The 20,902-nt window shown below is 43.3% G+C and overlaps 1 protein-coding gene across 1 annotated transcript; it reads left to right on the plus strand.

The window, feature by feature from the left end:
• The first annotated feature begins 4,035 nt into the window (after positions 1-4,035).
• LOC125465248 (Golgi-associated plant pathogenesis-related protein 1-like) lies at positions 4,036-15,550 on the plus strand. The gene is made up of 6 exons (XM_048558525.2): positions 4,036-4,176; positions 7,071-7,283; positions 8,695-8,772; positions 11,537-11,761; positions 14,212-14,352; positions 15,103-15,550. Exons 2-6 carry the CDS (start codon positions 7,073-7,075, stop codon positions 15,201-15,203), a joined length of 756 nt encoding a protein of 251 aa, XP_048414482.2. The 5' UTR covers positions 4,036-4,176; positions 7,071-7,072; the 3' UTR covers positions 15,204-15,550.
• The last annotated feature ends 5,352 nt before the right edge of the window (positions 15,551-20,902 follow it).

A 20,902-nucleotide genomic window follows, 5' to 3' on the forward strand; every position in this document is an offset into this window, starting at 1 on the left:
GCTGTGCACTGCAATTGGGGATGTACTGAATCAGTGCTGCACACTGTAATGGGGATGTACTGACTCAGTGCTGTTCACTGTCATGGGGATGTACTGACTCAGTGCTGTACACCGTACACTGTAATGGGGCTGTACTGACTCAGTGCTGTACACTGCAATGGGGATGTCCTGAATCAGTGCTGCACGCTGGAATGGGGATGTACTGACTCAGTGCTGTACACTGTAATGGGGATGTACTGACTCAGTGCTTTTCACTGTACACTGTAATGGGGATGTACTGACTCAATGCTGTACACTGCAATGTGCATGTAGTCCCTCAGTGCTGTACACTGTACACTGTAATGGGGATGTACTGACTCAATGCTGTACACTGTCATGGGGATGTACTGACTCAGTGCCCTGCACTGCAATCGGCATGTAGTGACTCAGTGCAGTATACTGTTCAGTGCAATGGGGATGTACTGCCTCAGTGCTGTACACTCTACACTGTAATGTGGATGTGCTGACTCAATGCTCTGCACTGCAATGGGAATGTACTGACTGAGTGCTGCACATTGTAATGGGGATGTACTGACTCAGTGCTGTACACTGTACACTGTAATGGGGATGTACCGACTCAGTGCTGTACACTGGAATGGGCATGTACTGACTCAGTGCTGTACACTGTAATAGGGATGTACTGACTCAGTGCTCTGCACTGCAATGGGAATGTACTGACTGAGTGCTGCACATTGTAATGGGGATGTACTGACTCAGTGCTGTACACTGTACACTGTAATGGGGATGTACCGACTCTGTGCTGTACACTGGAATGGGCATGTACTGACTCAGTGCTGTACACTGTAATAGGGATGTACTGACTCAGTGCTCTGCACTGCAATGGGAATGTACTGACTGAGTGCTGCACATTGTAATGGGGATGTACTGACTCAGTGCTATGTACTGTTCAGTGTAATGGGGATGTACTGACTCAGTGCAGTACACTGTAATGGGCATGTACTGACTCAGTGCTCTACACTGTAATGGGGATGTACTGACTCAATGCTCTGCACTGCAATGTGCATGTAGTGACTCAGTGCTGTACACTGTTCAGTGTAATTGATATGTACTTACTCATTGCTGTGCGCTGCATTGCGCATGTACTGACTCAGTGCTGTACACTGCAATGGGGATGTACTGAATCAGTGCTGCACACTGTCATGGGGATGTACTGACTCAGTGCTGTTCATTGTACACTGTAATGGGGATGTCCTGACTCAGTGCTGTACACTGTAATGGGGATATACTGGCTCAGTGCTGTACACTGTAATGGGGATGTACTGACTCACTGCAGTACACTGTAATGAGGATGTACTGACTCAGTGCTGTACACTGCAATGGGGGTGTACTGACTCAGTGCTGTACACTGTAGTGGGGATGTACTGACTCAGTGCTGTACACTATAATGGGGATGTACTGACTCAGTGCTGTACACTGCAATGGGGATGTACTGAATCAGTGCTGTACACTGTCGTGGGGATGTACTGACTCAGTGCTGTACACTGTAATGGGGTTCTGAGACCAGCTTAGTCTGTGGGGCACAAGGATATAACAACTCAGTGCTGTACAATGTGTCGGGGCCTGCGAACACTGTAGCCCTGTACACTGTTGTAAGATATCGTACCAGCTCAATGCTGTACAATGGTTTGGGTCTGTGATACCAGATCTATCTTTTGTTCTATACAGTTTCTGTTATTTGATGGAAACAGCTTCACATTAAATGCGTCTTGCATTTTTGTTGGCTGATAGCTATCTGCCTGACTGACACACTTCACAACTAACTGGAGCAACCAACTCTGGGATAAAGCACTTGATCCCCAGCACCACATGCTGTGTGTTGTTAGTTTCATTCATTTTTGCTGCTCAACTCATCCGACTTCTACTAGAGGAGATTAAAATTGCTTTGTCTTCTTTCAGGCAAGGAGCCAGTCGTTGCTTGGTACAATGAAATTACCGACTATGACTTTAGCAGTCCTGGTTTTAGCACCCTGACTGGTAAGTGTTTTGAGATTTGTATCTCAGTGAAGTGTTGAGTTCAGAAAATAAGAGCTTCACAGCTCACTGGTGGCATGCTCATTGTTTAGAATCTCAATTTTTTTAAAAATTTGTTCACGGGATGACAACATCACTGGCTAGGGCAGACTTCATCTCCCATCCCTAATGGCCCAAAGGGCAAATCAGAGTCAACCACATTGCTGTGGGTCTGGAGTCATGTGTAGACTAGACCAGGTAAGGACGGTAGTTTCCTTCCCTCAAGGACATTAATGAACCAAATGGGTTTTCCCCCAACAATCGACAATGGATTCATGGTCATTATTAGACTCTTAATTCCAGATATTTGTTGAATTCAAATTCCACCATTTGCTGTGGTGGGATTTGAATCTGGGTCCCAGGATGTTATCTCAGCCTCTGGATTAATAGTCTAGCGATAATACCAGGCCATTGCCTCCCATGAAATGGGAAATTGATGAACTAAGTGTTGGGGAAGCGATGAAGAGGTGAACATTGTCAGCAAGAATTTGGTATGTTATAATGATTATTACAACTGTCCCCTTAAAATGAAAAGACCAACACATGGATGTTGGTGATATTAGGAGGAGGATTGTACTAACTGAGGGTTTTGTGACATTGGAAGCTTTTAACACTCTTGGATCTGTAACTGAGAAATTTGCATTACACTAAAGTTGAATCTTAACCTCAGCAGAAACCTGTCAGCACCCGTATTTACCATGTCGTTAACTATCAAATAATGCTAATCTTAGGGTCATATTACAGTGTTGGAGCTGGAGACTGGGGTTCAAGAGTTTTCAGGCTAAAGAAGTTGGGATTATCCTTCTGAGAAGGTTATAACATATTGAATAGATCTTCCCATAATGATGGGAAAAGTAAATGGAGTAAGAGCTAAGAACCTGGCAGAAAGCCCAGAAACTAGAGGACACTCATTCTCACTAAAAACAGAGAGGCCAGAATTAATCTTTCTTTCTTCAACCTGATCTGCGATGCATCATCTTTGAAGCAAATTCAGTTGTAAATTTCAGAAAGGAAAAGAAAAAAAATTTGCAGGTCTGTAGTGAAAGCAGGATTAACTCATTGAAGGATAGATTCAACAACCATTTCTAACTTGAATCACTGGATTATTGTAATTGCAGGGATGTCCTGTGTAGCCCTCTGTAGGTGATTTAAATGTAACACAGAAATAAAATCAAGTGATTTATAAAAAAAATCAAGAGATAGAAATGATTGGCAGGACTAACAAATACTGAAAGGTTTGTATCTATCAAAGATTTGTAACTAAGAAATTTATCACTTGCATAATTACAATCATGGGATATGTTAGATTGAGTGGGTCAATCATTAATGTGTGACCTTTCAACTTTCTGAAATGCATGAAATTATACTGTAGGGCAGGTTTACAATTTACAGATTAAGCAAAAATTAATTCTTTCCACAGATTTATGTGATTGTGTTGTTGGTTTGATATAATTCCAATAATTCTCAAAGAATTGGTTTTAAGACACTCTAATATAGATGTAGTTGTGAGAACAATTACTGCATTAACTTTGGTCAGGCTTACTCCCTTAGAGATTCAGATCATTTCCTTCCATGAGCTGACAAACCCTGATGAGACATAGCCCCTGATATACCCTGGTATACAACACAATGTTCTTTCTTCAGGGCTTTGTATTTTGTCGACACTGGAGCAGTTTTTGTCTGATTACAACATATATAGGAGTGTGTTCTAAAGAAGGAGCCCCAGACTCAAAACATTAATTTTGTTTTCACTCCACTGGTGCTGCCAGACCTGCTGCGTTTCTCCAACAAATCTCTGTTTTTGTTTGTTTAAGATCTCCAGTATCAGCAGTTCTTTGTTTTATTTTAGTTTACAAATATTTGCTTGTTAATTTGTGACAGGTCAATTTACCCAGATGATATGGGTGGCGACCACACATTTTGGCATTGCCTATGCAAAAGGTGACACAGGAATATACGTCGTGGCACAGTACAGCCCAGCAGGAAACATCGTGGACCAACATTCCTTCCAGAAAAATGTTCTACCACCAGACTCACTCTCCATAGACTCTAAAGATAAACAGGATACAGGTTCCCAACAAACGACCAGTGAGGACAGTTCAATAGGTAAGAACAGAAATAGAACAGTAAGCACTGTTGGACAAGAGCTTTGGTGAATGTGTCAAATTCGGTGCTAAAACAGTTGGCCCTCAGAATGGCAATGGCATGAGCACGTGTTAATATGGGGAGACTATTGCACTGCAGATAGCACATAGTTCAAACTGATCAGGAGAGTCTTTCTCTGTACCAGAAGGATTTACAGTTAGAGTAATGAACCTATGTGGCCATGTTATGGTCAAGTCACCATAGTCTTACTAGACCATAGAGCTGCTCTCTCCTTAGAGACAGACGATTGGTGATTCAACCTGAGGTCCACCATTACGCCTCAGGGGAGGGGTGAGATTAACAAGTAGAGTCCTTCATGGCAACCCACTCTGTTGGCATTACAATATTTGGCAAACCAACTCGTCAGCCAACTGAGCTAAACTGACCCACATGTTATGCGACAAAGGTCAAGTCCTGAGATGGGACCAAGAGCTTGTACACCAGAATATCCATGTGTACCTGCAGCAAAGCAAACATTTCTGGCACAGGGTATAATCCACGCTGAAAATGTACAGACTGGGCATGCAGCAGCAGCAGCCGTTCAGAGATTGAGGGAAGAAGTAATTTAGCGACTGTCTTTATAAAAACAGAACCAGATTTTCATGGTAAAGAAGTAAAGAGGGAATTGGAGACTAAGGCAAGCAATGAAAGCTGAGGTGAATCATGGGAATAATTTAGGTGATGTAACCTAAGAATGGAAGCTGAAGAAAGCAGAGGCATAAAATACGATAGAGTACTTACAGCGTCAGGGACCAAGCATAAAAGGTACTGTCAGTATCATCATGTGCAAAATATCAAGAATCTTGAGAAAGTTGCTGGAAAGGAACAATTAAAGGACCTGAAGGTGAAAGTCATGGTTATGACGAGGCCAATCCAGTACATCAGTAGGGTTAGGGAATCACTGCACCACAAGATCTCTTTTGATAGAGCAGATAGTGAAAAATTGCAGATGGTCAGTTATCAGAATTACTGAGTTTAACAGAAATAAAAACAGGGGAAATGGGTGAGAATTTTTATTAGCTCAGAAAGCTGTTATAACTTGGAACACACTTCCTCAAAATATGAATGGCAGGAGATCCAATCCTATCATTTGAAAGGGATTTAAAGGTGAAGGATTAGGTGTTCTTGTTTCTGGATGAAAAGCTTCAACAACATCTCAGCCATATAAAAGGAAATCAGCTGAGGGCTCCTGTGGCACAGTGGTAGTGACCCTACCTCTGAGCCAGAGACCTGGGTTCAAATCCCAGTAGCTCCAGAGGTATATAACAATATTTCTGAGCAAGTTGAATATAAGGAAGAAAAGGAAATCAACTCAGCATTGGAAAAGAGACACGTGTGGCTTTGGGGAAATGAGTGGTGTGGTGGGACTAATGGATTAATATTTGCAAAGAAATGAAACAGGCAATAACTGCTGAATGCCATTCTTCCATGCTTTATCATTCTATCAATGCTAATAGCCACTTGCATAAGCAGAACACTTTGAATATAAACTACATATGTCTGTATTTGAGCTTGTATTGCTCGTATACATCAGCCCACTGTATTCTTTTTGCCTCTGTGCTTCGTTTGCATGAATGAAGTCATACCTCACAGAGAGGAAGATGGTGTGGGTTTTGGAGGGTCAATATATGAGTCCTAGTACATCTCTATAGTTGTTCCTCAGCATTATGTCTTCAGCCCAACCACCCTCAGCTGCTTCATCAATGATTTTCTTTCTGTCGTAAGGCCAGAAGTGGGGATGGTCCCTGATCACTGCTCAATGTTCAGCACCATTCATGACTCATCGGATGGTGGACTGTCACTGTGAATGTTACACTGTGTATTTGTTCCTAAAACTCCAGGCTAGGTAAATGTTACAGCCTCATTTACATCTTCATAAACCCTGCCTCTTCAATCTGAGTAAGATCCTCCACCCTCTTACCTCATGGTGGCCAATAGAGTTGTATTTTCTCAGCGTCAGGTGTAGAGTTGGCTGTCTGTATTTTCTGTTCCCTCAGATGGTTTTCAATCATATGATAATCATGGATTTATAGGAAAGCCTGTAACCTGATCTCAAAAGGGGTTCCTTCACCTTTTCCTCATGCTAACGGGAAACATAGTAGCTTTATGTCTGAGTAGAAATGCTAATTACTTATCCTTGATCTGCACCACCTCCTTCGTTTAGAAGTAAATGGATAGCTTACACAGGACTTTTCTACCCATCTTAGACTCAAACTATAACTATTGATCCCAAGCATGAATCTCATACACATTTTCTCAGTGAAACAATCTATGTCATCCTTTGACTAGTAACTCTCAAACCAGACAGACAGACTGCAGAATATATCACATACCACCATCATTTAACTTAAATTTTAAAATGCAGAATCAAAATCTAATAATCTTATAAACCTCGCAATGTTCAGCTACCTAAGGTCTGAATTACTGTTAAACCTCTGAGGTGGGGGCGGGGTTGTGTGGTTTGACTCAGTGAGGTGGCATGATAGGGTGAAGCAGTCGAAACGATTGTGGATTGTGTGAGGATGGGGTAGGTGTTGAGGAGAAGTGTGATATAAAGGGTTAATGGATTGGGAGGGTTGGTGGATGAGACGGAAGAGAGAGTTCGGAAGAGGTGGTAGACAGGATAGCTATTGAGTCGTAGAATCGTATAGTCATACAGCACAGAAACAGACCCTTTGGTCCACCCAGCCCATCCAAACATAATCTCGAACTAAACTAGCCCCATCTGCCTGCTCCTGACCCATATCCCTAGTTGATTGAACAGGGTGATTGATGTAATGGGGTGGTTATTCAGATGTTTATTCAATTCTTCCTGCTTGCCATGGTACTGATGGTAGTCTGTGTTTCATTTTCAGAAATGAACAAGTTTGAGAGAGAGGCGTTGAATGCTCACAATGCATTCAGGGCCCGACACAATGCAGCGCCTCTTGTAATCAATAAGGACTTGTGCAAGGATTGCAAGGTGTGGGCTAATGTCCTCACGCAAGATGGTGTCATCGCGCAAAGCCCCACCAACTTTGGGGAGAACATCTGGTCTAAACCAAGCGCCACTGAAGGAGAAATCTCAGGTTTGTGTCTCTTCCATTGCTCTGTCCTTTTTTCTCTTTCATTTCATTTCATTAGGGGTGACACGGTGGCTCAGTGGTTAGCACTGCAGCCTCACAGCACCAGGGATCCGGGTTCGATTCCATTCTCGGGTGACTGTCTGTGTAGAGTTTCCTCCGGGTGCTCCAGTTTCCTCCCACAGTCCAACGATGTGCAGGCTAAGTGGATTGGCCATGCTAAATTGCCCGTAGTGTTCAGGGGTGTGTGTGGGTTATAGGGGGATGGGTCTGGGTGGGATGCTGCAAGGAGTGGTGTGAACTTGTTGGGCCAAAGGGCCTGTTTCCACACAATAGGGAATCTAATGTAATCTAATACAATATCTGAAAGCATTACCGAAGAAATTATAAAACTAAAGTCAGGAATTAAACTCAGCAATGGCCCAAATCCTCTGGACTCCAGACTGCCAGGGATAGACATACAACTGAGAGTATGACTCTGTGGAAGTCCTGAAGCATGGATCTATGTGGAAATTGCCAGTGCAGTTTACATTGCTAATGGGCAATACTGCTATCTCTGTGTGAATGGTTCTGACTGAGCCAGAATTGGAGATCTGGGAGACATCCCTGAAACTTTGTTATCCGCAAAGTATTAGACAGAATAGAGCCAAGCCTAACACTGGGCTAACTCCAGAACTGGCCCCACCAATCACCCCCTTGACCACAGAATTACATGTCTGACCACCAACTACCCCACCAGTTGTCCCCTTCATCAAGAGCTGCCAATCAGTCAATTGCAGTAGACAGAGTCTGCTACTGGAACAAACTCCCGAGTCCCTGGATGACATAGGGTTTCTGTTGAAAGAACCTTTGTAGCATAGGATTGTGAGGAGAGGCGCGCAGGGGTGTCAGCATGAGGGTAAGATGGTAGCTATCAGTAGACTCCCCTCTTCCTGATGTCCAGTTCCTCGATGAGCCACTGAGTACCTTCGATCACAGGATCCCTCTTCCTCCTATAGGGAATAATTTGACCTCATCACCGTAGCAACTGTGCCCTCTGCATGGTGACTGACACCCAATCCTGAAGGCTTGCAGGCTGAGGCCTTTAATTGCTCATTAATTAGCATGATTACAATTGCTGCTATTTGGAAAAAGTTTGTTTCTACAAAACGCAATTGAAAAGTGCTCTTAAAATTAGATTCATTTAACAGAGATAGAAGGAACTGCAGATGCCGGAGAATCTGAGATAACAAAGGTGCGGAGCTGGATGAACACAGCAGGCCAAGCAGCATCAGAGGAGCAGGAAAGCTGATGTTTCGGGCCTAGACCCTTCTTCAGAAACCAGCTTGTTTAACAGCTTGTTCACTCCCGTGTCCCTAACTCTGCAAATCCTTTCCAAACGAATAACCTTCTTTACCTCACTTCTGATTCATTTTAGGCTACGAACCTGTGGAGGCCTGGTACGCTGAAGTGAAGTATTATGACTTTGAAAAGCCTGGTCTCTCCGAAAGGACAGGTAAATGTTTAACTTCTTACCTTGTAGCATTATCGGATCAAAGTCAGAGCAAGGCTGCCACAAGCCCACCAGGGAAAGAGTGAACTCTATCAGTGACTAGCCCACTGAAATACTGTCTCAGCCCTAGATAACACGAGATTTGTGGAGAGCACATTGAGGCTGATGTAGCCAAGACGTTGCTGAAATGTGGATGTGCATGATCTGTTTTGCAATTGTGATGGTTTTCAATTCAAGTTACAATTTATTTGCAGACACACAGGCACAAACACACATACACAGACTTTCAAACATACGCACATATACTCATACGGGTGTACTCATACACTCACTTAACATACAGACCCCCTCACTCACATACACACACACAGTCACTCAAATACATGCAAAAGCACAATCTAGGAGTAAGGTAGGCCACATAAATCCTCCAGCCTGTCCCACTGTTCTATAAGATCATGGCTTATCTGATTCCCCCCCAAGTCTGATAACCTTTCACCCCTTTGCTTATGAAAAATCGATCCACCTCTGCCATTAAAAATATTCAGTTTCTGTTTCCACCACAGTTTGAGAAAGACAACTCAACAGACTCTCAACTCTCCTGTGAGAAAAAAATTTCTTCTCATCTCTGGCTTAAGTGGGTAATCGCTGATTTTTAAACAGCGACCTCCGTTTCTAGATTCTGCAATCAGAGGAAACAACCCCTCAACTTCCAACCCATCAACCTCCTTCAGGATATTATATTTGCAATCAAATCCGTTTTTACTCTTCTAAACCCCAGTGGATACTAGCCTCACCTATCCAACCTTTCCTAATAAGGTAACCCACTCATTTCAGGTCATTGTCCAGTAAACACTAACACCAAGAGACATTGGATCACAACCTTTTCACATCCATCCTGTTAAGTCCCTTAAAAATCACCATTGTTTCAATCAGGTCACCCCTCAATCATCTAATTTCCAATGAGGACAGGTCCAATTTACTTAATCCCTCCACATAAAACATAATCAGAGGGTTGGATAGGGTGGATAGGGAGAGCCTTTTTCCTCGGATGGTGACGGCGAGCACGAGGGGGCATAGCTTTAAGTTGAGGGGTGAAAGATATAGGACAGATGTCAGAGGTAGTTTCTGTACTCAGAGAGTAGTAAGGGAATGGAACGCTTTGCCTGCAACAGTAGTAGATTCGCCAACTTTAGGTACATTTAAGTCGTCATTGGACAAGCATATGGATGTACATGGAATAGTGTAGGTTAAATGGGCTTCAGATCGGTATGACAGGTTGGCACAACATCGAGGGCCGAAGGGTCTGTACTGTGCTGTTATGTTCTATGTTCTATGTTCTATTCCCTCCATACCAGCAATCAGCCGAGTGAACATTCCCTGGACTGTCATCAATGTCAGTACATCTTTTCTTAGATAAGGGGCCCAGAACTGTTCACTGTATTCCAGCTATATTCTGACCGGGGTGTTGTATTTTTATACCCCGTTCCCTTCATCTTCCCTATTACTGATTTAACCTGTACACTGGCTTTTTGTAATTTATGCAGGAGAATTCCGAAATCCATCTGTGCTTTGGATCTCTGCAATGTATGTCTATTTAAATAACATGCAGCTCCTCTGTTCTTTTGGCAAAATACATGACATCACATTTTCCCATACTATATTCCATCTGCCAAGTTTTTTGCCCACTCACCCAACCTGTTTATAAATGTCAACAGATTGTCAGTCATGCTCACCCCTTGCCTATTTTTGTGCCATCTGCAAATTTGACTATAGTACATTCACTTCCCTCATCCAAGTTGTTAATATAGATTGTAAATAATTGTGGCCTCAGCTCTGAGCCCTGTGGCACACCACTTAGGTACAGGTCGCCATCTTGAAAGTGTGCCTGTTATTCCAACCCTCTGCCTTCTATTAGCTTCCCAATCCTCTATCCATGCCGATATTCTACCTCCAACATTATGAGCTGTTGACTTATTGTGTGGGTGCCTTAAGAAATTCCTTTTGAGAATACAAAAATGCTACATCCACGCCATTCCCTTACTTGTCCTGCTTGTTAGCTCCTCAACGAGTTCTAGTATATTTTTCAGGTGAGATTTCTCCTTCACGATGCCATGGTGATTGTGTTGATCATTTATGTTTCAAAATACTCTGTTATGCCATCTTTTAAAGTGGACACCAGTATTTTCCCAGTAACAGACATGGAGCTAACTGACATATAGTTACCTGCCTTTTTGTCTCCTTCCCATTTTAAAACAAATATTTTATTGATATTACATTGACAGTTTTCCAAGCCTCTTTTCCAGGAATCTGGAAGGTTAGTACCACTATCCCTGTGGCTACTCCTTTTAATATCCGAGGGTGTATCCTAACAGGTCCAGCCCCATTAGTTTCCTAGAACATTTTCTCAAGTGATAATTATTTATTATTTCCTGTCATTTTCCCCTTGATTATTTAGTAATTTGGAATCCTATTGATGTCTTCTACCACAATGACTGATGTAAAACATTTAATCAACTGCTCTGTCCTTCCCTGGTTTCCCATTTTTATTACCCCCAACGTCATACTCTAAGGAGCCAATGTTAATTTTGGCCTCTCTTTCCCTTTTTATTATTATTTCAAGAAGCTCTTGCTGTCAATCTTGTTATTACTTACAAGGTTACCCTCAATATTGCTCTATACTCATGCATGCACACATACAAACACATACAGTGGTAGTTCAAGTGACACAAACACAAACTGACTGTTTATTCCTACTTGTTTGCATTAGAGCACTTCACTCAGTTGATTTGGAAGGAAACCACAGACATGGGGATTGCATACGTCACAAGTGATAAAGGAACCTTTGTGGTAGCTCAGTATAAGCCACGCGGGAACACCATCAAGATTGAAAATTTCACTGAAAACGTATTACCACCAGATCCTGCATATAGCCAGCCTCCTCCTGAACAAGAGGCTCCCACTACAACCCCATCAGCTGCGACAATACCTCCAGGTAGGGATCATTAACTCCATTTAAGAGGGGACTAAGGGAGAAGTAAGATGTTTATCATTAACAATGCCTTGCAGAGTTTGAAAACATTTGTGATATGTTCTAAATTGTAAGTGTGTCCATTTATGTGTGTTATTTAGTTCCATAAATTTGTACTTTTGTGATCATGGATCATAGCATCTTCATACAGAAGTCTACTGCATCTGTAACTGTTACATTCTATCACTCTGTGTGCACAGGTAGCTCTGCTTATGCAAAAACATTTTAAAAAGTACAATCAGAAGTAGGTCGTAGGGCCTCTCGTACCTTCCTCACCATTTAATAAGATCAGAGCTGACCCTCGGTCACGATGTCAGTTTCCATTCAGCCTTCATAACTCTGTTTGATCTTAGAATCCGAAACGCTATTGAGCTCAGCTTTGAACGTACTGAACAACTGAGCATCTAACAATCTATCTGATAATGAGAACTCCAAAGGTTCACAGCCCAAGTGGAGAGGTTTCTCATCATCCCAGTTTGAAATGGCCATCCTTTTTTTGAGACCACTTGTAGACTGCAGTCAGATTCCCTCTGTCTATGCTGCAATGAATATCTCTGCCTCTGCCTAAGTTTGTATTGGAAAATCAGTGATGATAACTTGGCCAGTGTTTATATTTTTATGCATACCTTGAGCATATATTTCTTATGTCCCTATCTTAATGTTATGGTCCTGGGCCAGTCTGCTAAATAATGTTATGATCTGGCTACGAACCAGTAACTATTTTCAAGGTAGACAAAGCATGAGGGCCAGGTACTTTGTAAGAAAATAAAACCACAGCATTCCATGATTTTGAATAAGCAACAATAATCTTTGTGATACAAAGTCCGTAGAGTAATACAATAAACACAACTCATTCTCTAATATCTAGAATTAACCTGAGCTAAATATGGGTAACATTCAAACTGTGGTCAAACAACCCAAAGAGCACAACTAATAGCAAAAATAATTAAGATGAATTCCATGAATTTCTCAGATATTGGTGATACTGTGGACCATCAAATCTCATTAAAATTTTACAAAGGATTTCAATTCTTCACTGTTGAAAATGTAGCCCAAAAGCTGAGCAATCACAAACAGCTGCAATGACTGTCCATGGTCTGAGAACTCATCTCCTTTCCTGGGACTATGGTCCACTGGATTCTGGAAACTGACCTTCTCACTGGCACAATTTGAGTTTATGCACCAACTGTTTCACCGAGGTTGGACAAGTGGGCTGACTCATCTAGTTATTTAATCAATATCATTTAACAACATTTACCAGCAGCCATCAACACTTTGCAAGTGGCAAGTGACATTTGCGCCACACAAACGCCAGGCTCTGACCTTCACAAAAGGAGACAATCTAATGGTCATCCCTTGACATTCAATACCATCACTGAATCCACCACTACCAACATCCTGAGGGTTACCATTGACCAGAAACTCAACTGGACTCACCAGGTAAACACAGTGACTACAAGAGCAGGCCAGAATCTGGGAATACTGCAGCGAATAACTCACCTCCTGACTCCCCAAAGCCTGCCTGCCATCTACACGGCACAAGTCAGGAGTGTGATGGAATACTCCCCACTTGCCTGGATGGGTGCAGCCCCAACAACGCTCAAGAACCTTGAAACCATCCAGGACAAAGCAGCCCACTTGATTGACACTACATCCACAAGCATCCACTCTCTCTACCACCAACAGTCAGTTGCAGCAATGTGAACTATCTACAAGATGCTCGCAGAAATTCACCAATGATCCTCAGACAATACCTTCCAAACCCACGACCACTTCCACCTAGAAGGACAAGGGCAGCAGATACATGGGAACAGCACCACTTTCAAGTTCCCATCCAAGCCACTCACCATCATGGCTTGGAAATACGCCACCATTCCTTCACTGTCGCTGGGTCAAAATCCTGGAATTCTCTCTCTAATGGCATTGAGGGTCAACCCACAGCAAGCGGACTGCAGCGGCTCAAGAAGGCAGCTCACCGACACTAACTCTGAACTGGATCAAACTGATATTGAACATTCAGCGATTATTAACAAAAAGTGCAACTGAGATCTGCAGTGATTGTAACGAGGTCAGCCAGGTGGACGTCATAGAGTATCAGTTCTGAGGAAGGGTCACTTGACCCAAAACATTAACTCCGATTTCTCTCCACAGGTGCTGCCGGACCCCCTGAGCTTTTCCAGTAACTTCTGTTATGGCTTTTAATTTACAGTGTCCGCAGTTCTTTCAGTGTCAGATATTATCAGGTATATATATTTATGGGCACAAGGTGTATAGATACATAGATACTGCATAGTTTATTAAATGGACACTAATTGATATATTTGGCAGAATAACATACAGCTATTATGCTTTAGATAAACATTATATATCATTCTGTATATGGATACTCCTCTATTATATTCCACTGCCTTCAGAACCTTCATCTCAACCACCAGAGGCTGCAGAGGAGGGTGCAGCTGCAGAGCCATTGGCAGAAGCAAAGCCTGCGGAGGGGAAAGCAGCAGAGGGGGAGGCTGCTGAGGGGAGAGAAGCTGAGGAGAAAGCAGCAGAGACAGGTAATCGACCAACTGAAGAACACCAGGCAGAAGATCCCTGCGGCATAGCTATGATGTGATAGGAAACATTGACAATGGATATACTGCTATAATACTCACTGATACTGATGGGGAGTGTGCAGGGTCGGGGGGAAAGTGTGTTTGTGTGAGTGTGTGTGTGTGTGTGTGTGTGTGTGTGTGTGTGTGTGTGTGTGTGTGTGTGTGTGTGAGTGTCTGTGTCTGTTTGTGTGTGCGTGTGCACACACATCTGTGTATCTATGTGCACCTGTGTGTGTGTTTCTGTGTGTATCTGTGTGCATGTGTATGCACATGTGTGTATCTGTGTGCGTGCGTGGGTGTGTTTGTGTGTGCGTGCATGCATGCGTGTGTGTATGTGCGTGTGTGTGCCTGTGTGTGTCTGTGTGCGTACGCGTGTGTTTGTGTGTGTGTGTGTGTGTGTGTGTGTGTGTGTGTGTGTGTGTGTGTGTGTGCATGTTTGCGATAGGGTTGTGGTTGGTGGGGGAGGTATTACACCAATTCTGATGGGGGGCTGCAGAAAACACACCAATATTAATTCAAGGCACAATACTCACCAATAGGAATGGGAAGAGCCAGTAGGGTTGTATTTCACACCTATACTGATGGAGGTGGGCTGGGAGGCACATTGCTATAAAGCTTTGATTTGTTCAATAAACAGCCACCAACAAAATAAAAATTGTTATTGATTGGGTTATCAGACAGATCCTGATGTGTTTGTCATTCCACCGACAGCACCAGCTGCTCCAAAAGAAGAGAAGAAAAAGTCACATCGCCACTGCACCAAAAAGAAGGACCCAAAACTAAAGCGAGCTGAACGAAGTCCATGCGAATAGGGGTGGAGCTCAAAGCCATTAAGACAGACCATAGGCTTCTTCTTGCTACTTGCTGCTTGCAGGAATAAATTCGTGGCATTTAGGCACTTCGGCAATAAAGCTTCATTGAAACACATTTATATCTTTATGTATCTGTACTGAATGTAAGACAATTCCAGTGACTTCTGAGCAAATAGTTACTGAGAGAATATGTACAGTCACTGATCTCAAATGAGTGTCAATGATGCAACAAACTGCCCATCGGTCGACCTAAGATATAAAACCTGCACATTGCTGCGCAGTGTCTCAGAGGTTAGCACTGCTGCCTCACAGCGCCAGGGACCCAGTTTAATTCCACCCACAGGTGACTGTCTGTGTGAAGTTTGCACATTCTCCCTGTGTCTGTGTGGGTACCCTCCCACAGTCCAAAGATGTGCAGACTAGGTGGATTGGCCATGCTAAATTGCTCGTAATGTCCAGGTGGGTTAACCATGGGAAATGCAGGGTTGGCCTGGGTGGGTTGCTCTTTAGACTGTTGGTGTGGAATTGACGGGCTGAATAGTCTTCTTCCACGACCCATTGGTTCTATGGCATTGTGTGGACTGGTCTGACTGAGAACTGCAGGCTTGAAGAAAATGAATGTCAGTCATTCATGCTCTTTGTTGTCCTTGCTGAATAGACAGGCTTCATATTATCTCAGTGACAATTCACCAACTTGAAAAGCTGGCAGGATACCCAGAAACAAATGCAGGAATGAAATGGCAGTAGTGTAGAAGAACTGATTGCTTTTATTAGGAGAAAGAGTGAAGGTGAGCCCAAAGTAGAGGCTGTGTTTTAAAAATCTGTTTAGGCCCTAATTGTGGGATAATTACTGATGACTGTAGCTTAAAGATGCTTGGAAGCACTAAACTGGAAACTTAAGAGATAACACAGTATGGAGCTGGAGGTAACACAGCAGGCCAGGCAGCATCAGAGGAGCAGGAAAGCTGACGTTTCAGAAGAAGGGTCCTGACCCAAAGCTTTCCTGCTCCCCTGAATCTGCCTGGCCTGCTGTGTTCCTCCAGCTCCACACTGTGTCATCTCTGACTCCAGCATTTGCAGTTCTTGCTATCTAAACTGGAAACTTATATGTTTAAGTATAATTATGCCAAGCAGTAAATATTGATTACATGGTAATTACTTCCCCTGGAGGTATGAAGTGGGCTGCCTTGCAGACAGCAGTGTTTAATGGGATTGAGGACTAATGGAAGCAGATTGGAGAGCCTGATGGAGGAATCACAGAGGTGGAAAGATGATATAATAAAGAGATTGAATAAACTGCTCAGCTTTCTTTCCCAAAGTTTAGAAGAAAGAGAGAACTCTTGAAGGCCTGAGAAGGTATGTAATGGAGCATGCTTCACCTAGCTGGTGAATTAGGAGTCATGGTCTCTTAAAAGTAGGGATTTTCAGAGTAAAATGAGAAATAACTTCTTTACTCAATAAGTTGTGAATCAAAACAACTTGAAACATCACAAAACAGTAACAGCAGTAGCGAGCCATTTGCCTATCATACCTGCTGTACCCATCAGCAGAAATTAGGGCCCTCTTCCTCAGCTCCACTTGCCTGCCTTGTTCCCTAAGCCTCTGTTGTTTTAAAATTTTAAAAAATCCATACTCACTACCTTGAGGATGTTCAATAACTGAGTATCCACAGTTATCTGGCAGTAATTTCCAGAGATTCACAACCTTTTACAAGAGAAATTATTTCTCATCTTAGTCTGAAAGCCCCCTTTTTCAGTGACTGTGAATGCTAATTCCCCATGCTCCAATACTTACCCTCTTGGGCCTTCAAGAATTCTCTCATCCTTCTAGAGTTTAGAAAAGAAAGCCCAACAGCTTACTCAATCCCCCGATAAGACTAACTCCTCATCCCGGGAACCAGCCCAGTAAACCAGCATTAGGTAAAGAAATCAAAATTAAACACAGTATTTGCTATGTTCCCAGTACCCTGTATAATTGCAGGAAGAATTTACTGTCATTCTCCAAATCCTTTGTAATGAAGAATACAAAGTGTGAAGCTGGATGAACACAGCAGGCCAAGCAGCATCTCAAGAGCACAAAAGCTGACGTTTCGGGCCTAGACCCTTCATCAGAGAGGGCGAGGCCTGAAACGTCAACTTTTGTGCTCCCGAGGTACTGCTTGGCCTGCTGTGTTCATCCAGCTCCACACTTTTGTTATCTTGGATTCTCCAGCATCTGCAGTTCCCATTATCTCTGATCTGTAAAGAAAAATAACTGTTTTAAACAGAAACAGAAGTTGCTGGAAAAGCTCAGCAGGCCTGGCAGCATCCGTGAAGAAAAATCAGAGTTGACATTTTGGGTACGGTCAGAGGAAGGGTCACTGGACCTGAAACGTTAACTCTGATTTCTCTTCACACGTGCTACCAGACCTGCTGAGCTTTTCCACCAACTTCTGCTTTTGTCCCTGATTTGCAGCAGTCCTTTTGGTTTTTATGTAACTGTTTTAAATGTGGGCTGGACTTTGTGTAAACAGCTATGTAGTTCAGAACACTTGTAGGCAGTAACTCGGGGTGATCCGCAAGTAAATACTTCCTAATTTTCTGCCATGTTTCCTGTGTGCTTTTGTCTCAGTTCAGAAGCAATTAAACTGATTGTGTTCAGATGGGGTTGAAAATTGTTTTGAATTCTTTATTCATCAAAGGTCATGTATCTGTGATGCTCAATATTTGGTGGTGGGGAATGTCACGGCTTGGTATGGCAACTCTTCTGCTCAAGACTGTACGAAACTACAGAGAGTTGTGAACAGCCCAGTGCTTCACATAAACCAACCTTCCATCCATCTACACTCTCGCTGCCTCGGGAAAGCCAGCCAACATGATCAAAGACCCCTCCCACTCCGATTATAACCTCTTCCAACCTCTTCTGTCAGACAGAAGGTACAAAAGCGTAAACACATGAACCAACAGATTCAAGAACAGTTTTTTTCTGCAAAATTAGGAAGCATTTACCCTGGGGCTCACCTTGAGTTACTGCCTACAAATGTTCTAAACTATTTGGGCTATTTACACAAAGTTCAGCCCATGTTAAAGAGGGAGCAACAGGCAGGCTGCTGGGAATCAGAAGGGGACAAATCAGATAGCCTTCTGTGACTCTGTGGGCTATCAAGGCCATTCCTCAGCCTGCACCAGCTGAGTGTGGGCTTCAGCCCTCTGGACTGCCAGCCTGTTGGGCACTGCAAGGGCATGTTGGAATGGTAAGGGAGGGAGCAGAAGTTCTGGCATCTGCTACTAGGCTTGTGACTGAGCCTGTCAAATTTCAAATTCAATGTTGATCTTGCTCTCTGTGCACCTGCTCTGCAGCTGTAACATTGTGTTCCTCGTTCTGTTCTATTACCCTAATGCACTCTGTATGGTATGATCTGCCTGTACTACAAGCAAAACTAAGCATTTCACTGTACATAGGTACATGCAACAATAAATCAATTCAAATCAAATAAAATCATATCAAAAAGTGGTCTTCAACTAAATAGCTATAAGCAGCTCTCCGCTGTCTGAGCCATCGTTCTGGAATCCTCTAGCACTCGTCCGTAGGCCACCATGTCTTTCTCCTCCCCTTTTGCCACCTATCCTTCTTTTTCTCCTCTTCCTGTCTTTGTGGGGCCTAAGGCACTGGCAATAATGTCTAGTCTGTCTGGATCACCAGGCTGTTTTGAGCATGAAGCAATTCAATCTTCTTGGCTCCTATCTCATCACCCTTTCCCTCCTCCAGCAGGAGCTGACCAGGACCGGGACAGGAGCTGAGAAACTTTCGCGGACCCAGATGGAGCGTCAGTGAGCAGGTTATTGCTGAGCAAGGGCCCGTTCCCAGCGCTGTCAATGACCCTTTCCATCATTTTGCTGATGATCGAGAGGAAATGGAGTGGTACTTGGATTTTTGCGGACCGGTTAAATTTGGGCAATTTTCCACATTGCCTGGTCAATGCTAGTGTTTGTAGCTGTTCTGGAACAGAGAGAACAGTGGATCCAAGGCTAGTATTTTAAAATTCAAATTAGGTTAAGGGATAGATCAAGAAAGATACAGTAGCAGACATTTAAGGTTATGGTCCAGTATACACAGAATAAGCAAACTCCAACAAGAAAGAAATATTTGCAGGGAAAGACCCCAAAAGGACAGTGTTGGAACAGTGAAAGCTGGAGTTCTGGTGCTTGGAGAGACACCAGCAGATTGGACAGCTGAGGATTGTATCGAGGGAAGTTTGCACAGGTAGAGCTTCTATCCACTGAACGTTAGAAAAGTAAGAGGTGACCTAATTGAAACGTGACATTCTGAGGGGTCTTCGTAGGTTAAGTGTGGGCGTTTATACTTTTGTCAGCGAACCTGGAATTAAAAGACAAAAATCAGAAGTTACTGGAGAAACTCAGTGGCACCAGCAGCATCTGTGTAGAGAAAGCAGAGTTGATTCTGAAGAAGGGTCTGTGGACCTGAAACATTGAGAGGGTTGAGAGGGTGGACAGCGGCAAGTTCCTGGAAGTGATGATGACCGACAACATGTTCTGGACTTCCCACGTAGATGCGATGGTCAAGAAGACATCTTCCTCAGGCGGCTCAGGAAATTTGGCATGTCCATAAGGTCCCTCACTAATTTCTCCAGATACACCATTGAAAGCATTCTGTCCGGGTACATAACGGCCTGGTATGGAAACTGCTCTGCCCAGGGCTGTAAGAAACTACAGAAGGTGGTGTGCACAGCCAGGACCATCACAGAAGCCAAACGCTCATGCACGGACCCTCTTTACATGACTCACTGCCGCAGAAAGGCAGACAGCATCATCAAAGACCCATCGCACCCTGGTAATGATCTCCTACAATGTTTTCTCCAGCAGCAAGAAGGTACAGAGACTTGAACATGCGCCAACAGGCTCAAGAACAGTTTCTTCCCTGCCATTATTAGACTGATGAACAAACTCTCTAACTTAAAATAATGCTGATGTTAATATTGACTTTGCCCAGTGCACATCCTGTGCAGTGTAATCTGTATGCCCCACTCTGCCCAAGTCCTTTTTTAGCCTATGATCAGTGTGTCCTTGCTTACTGTGATCTGCCTGTACGGCTCCTAAACAAAGCTCTCCACTGCACTTAGGTACAAGGTGACAATAAATCAATCGATGAAGCAATCAATCAATCTTAAACTCTGCTATCTTTCTATGCCAGCTGCTGCTCTTGGGCAATTTCTGTTTTTGTTTCAGATCTCCAGCCTCCACAATCCTTTGTTTTCTTCTCTGCATAAAAATAAGGGCTTGCTCCTTTAAGATGAAGTCTTTTCAAGCTTTGAGCAACATGGGCCATGGCGAGATTTGTGGCAGAAATGGTGAGACATTTGGCATGACATTGGAATCATCTTTTGCCTTTTTTTTATATTTTTATTGAGCGGAGTGGCAGCTTATCAATTAAGGGAGATTATTGCTTGTAAAATTCCTTGTTAAAACCCTGACTTGCCTCATTAATATTCAGTTTTCTATCTTAATAATTGTGTTAGACATGCTAAAGGTCGAGAAGGCTCACCATGGAAATCAGAGGCAGGAACCTGGTGAATTCACCTGGCTGCTCAGTTTTCTACATCCAAACCACATCTCGGTGTGTGATCTAGGCCCGAAATGTCAGCTTTTGTGCTCCTGAGATGCTGCTTGTCCTGCTGTGTTCATCCAGCTCCACACTTTGTT

The sequence above is a fragment of the Stegostoma tigrinum genome, chromosome 29 (genome assembly GCF_030684315.1).
Source record: "Stegostoma tigrinum isolate sSteTig4 chromosome 29, sSteTig4.hap1, whole genome shotgun sequence".
In the NCBI taxonomy this organism is placed as follows: domain Eukaryota; kingdom Metazoa; phylum Chordata; class Chondrichthyes; order Orectolobiformes; family Stegostomatidae; genus Stegostoma; species Stegostoma tigrinum.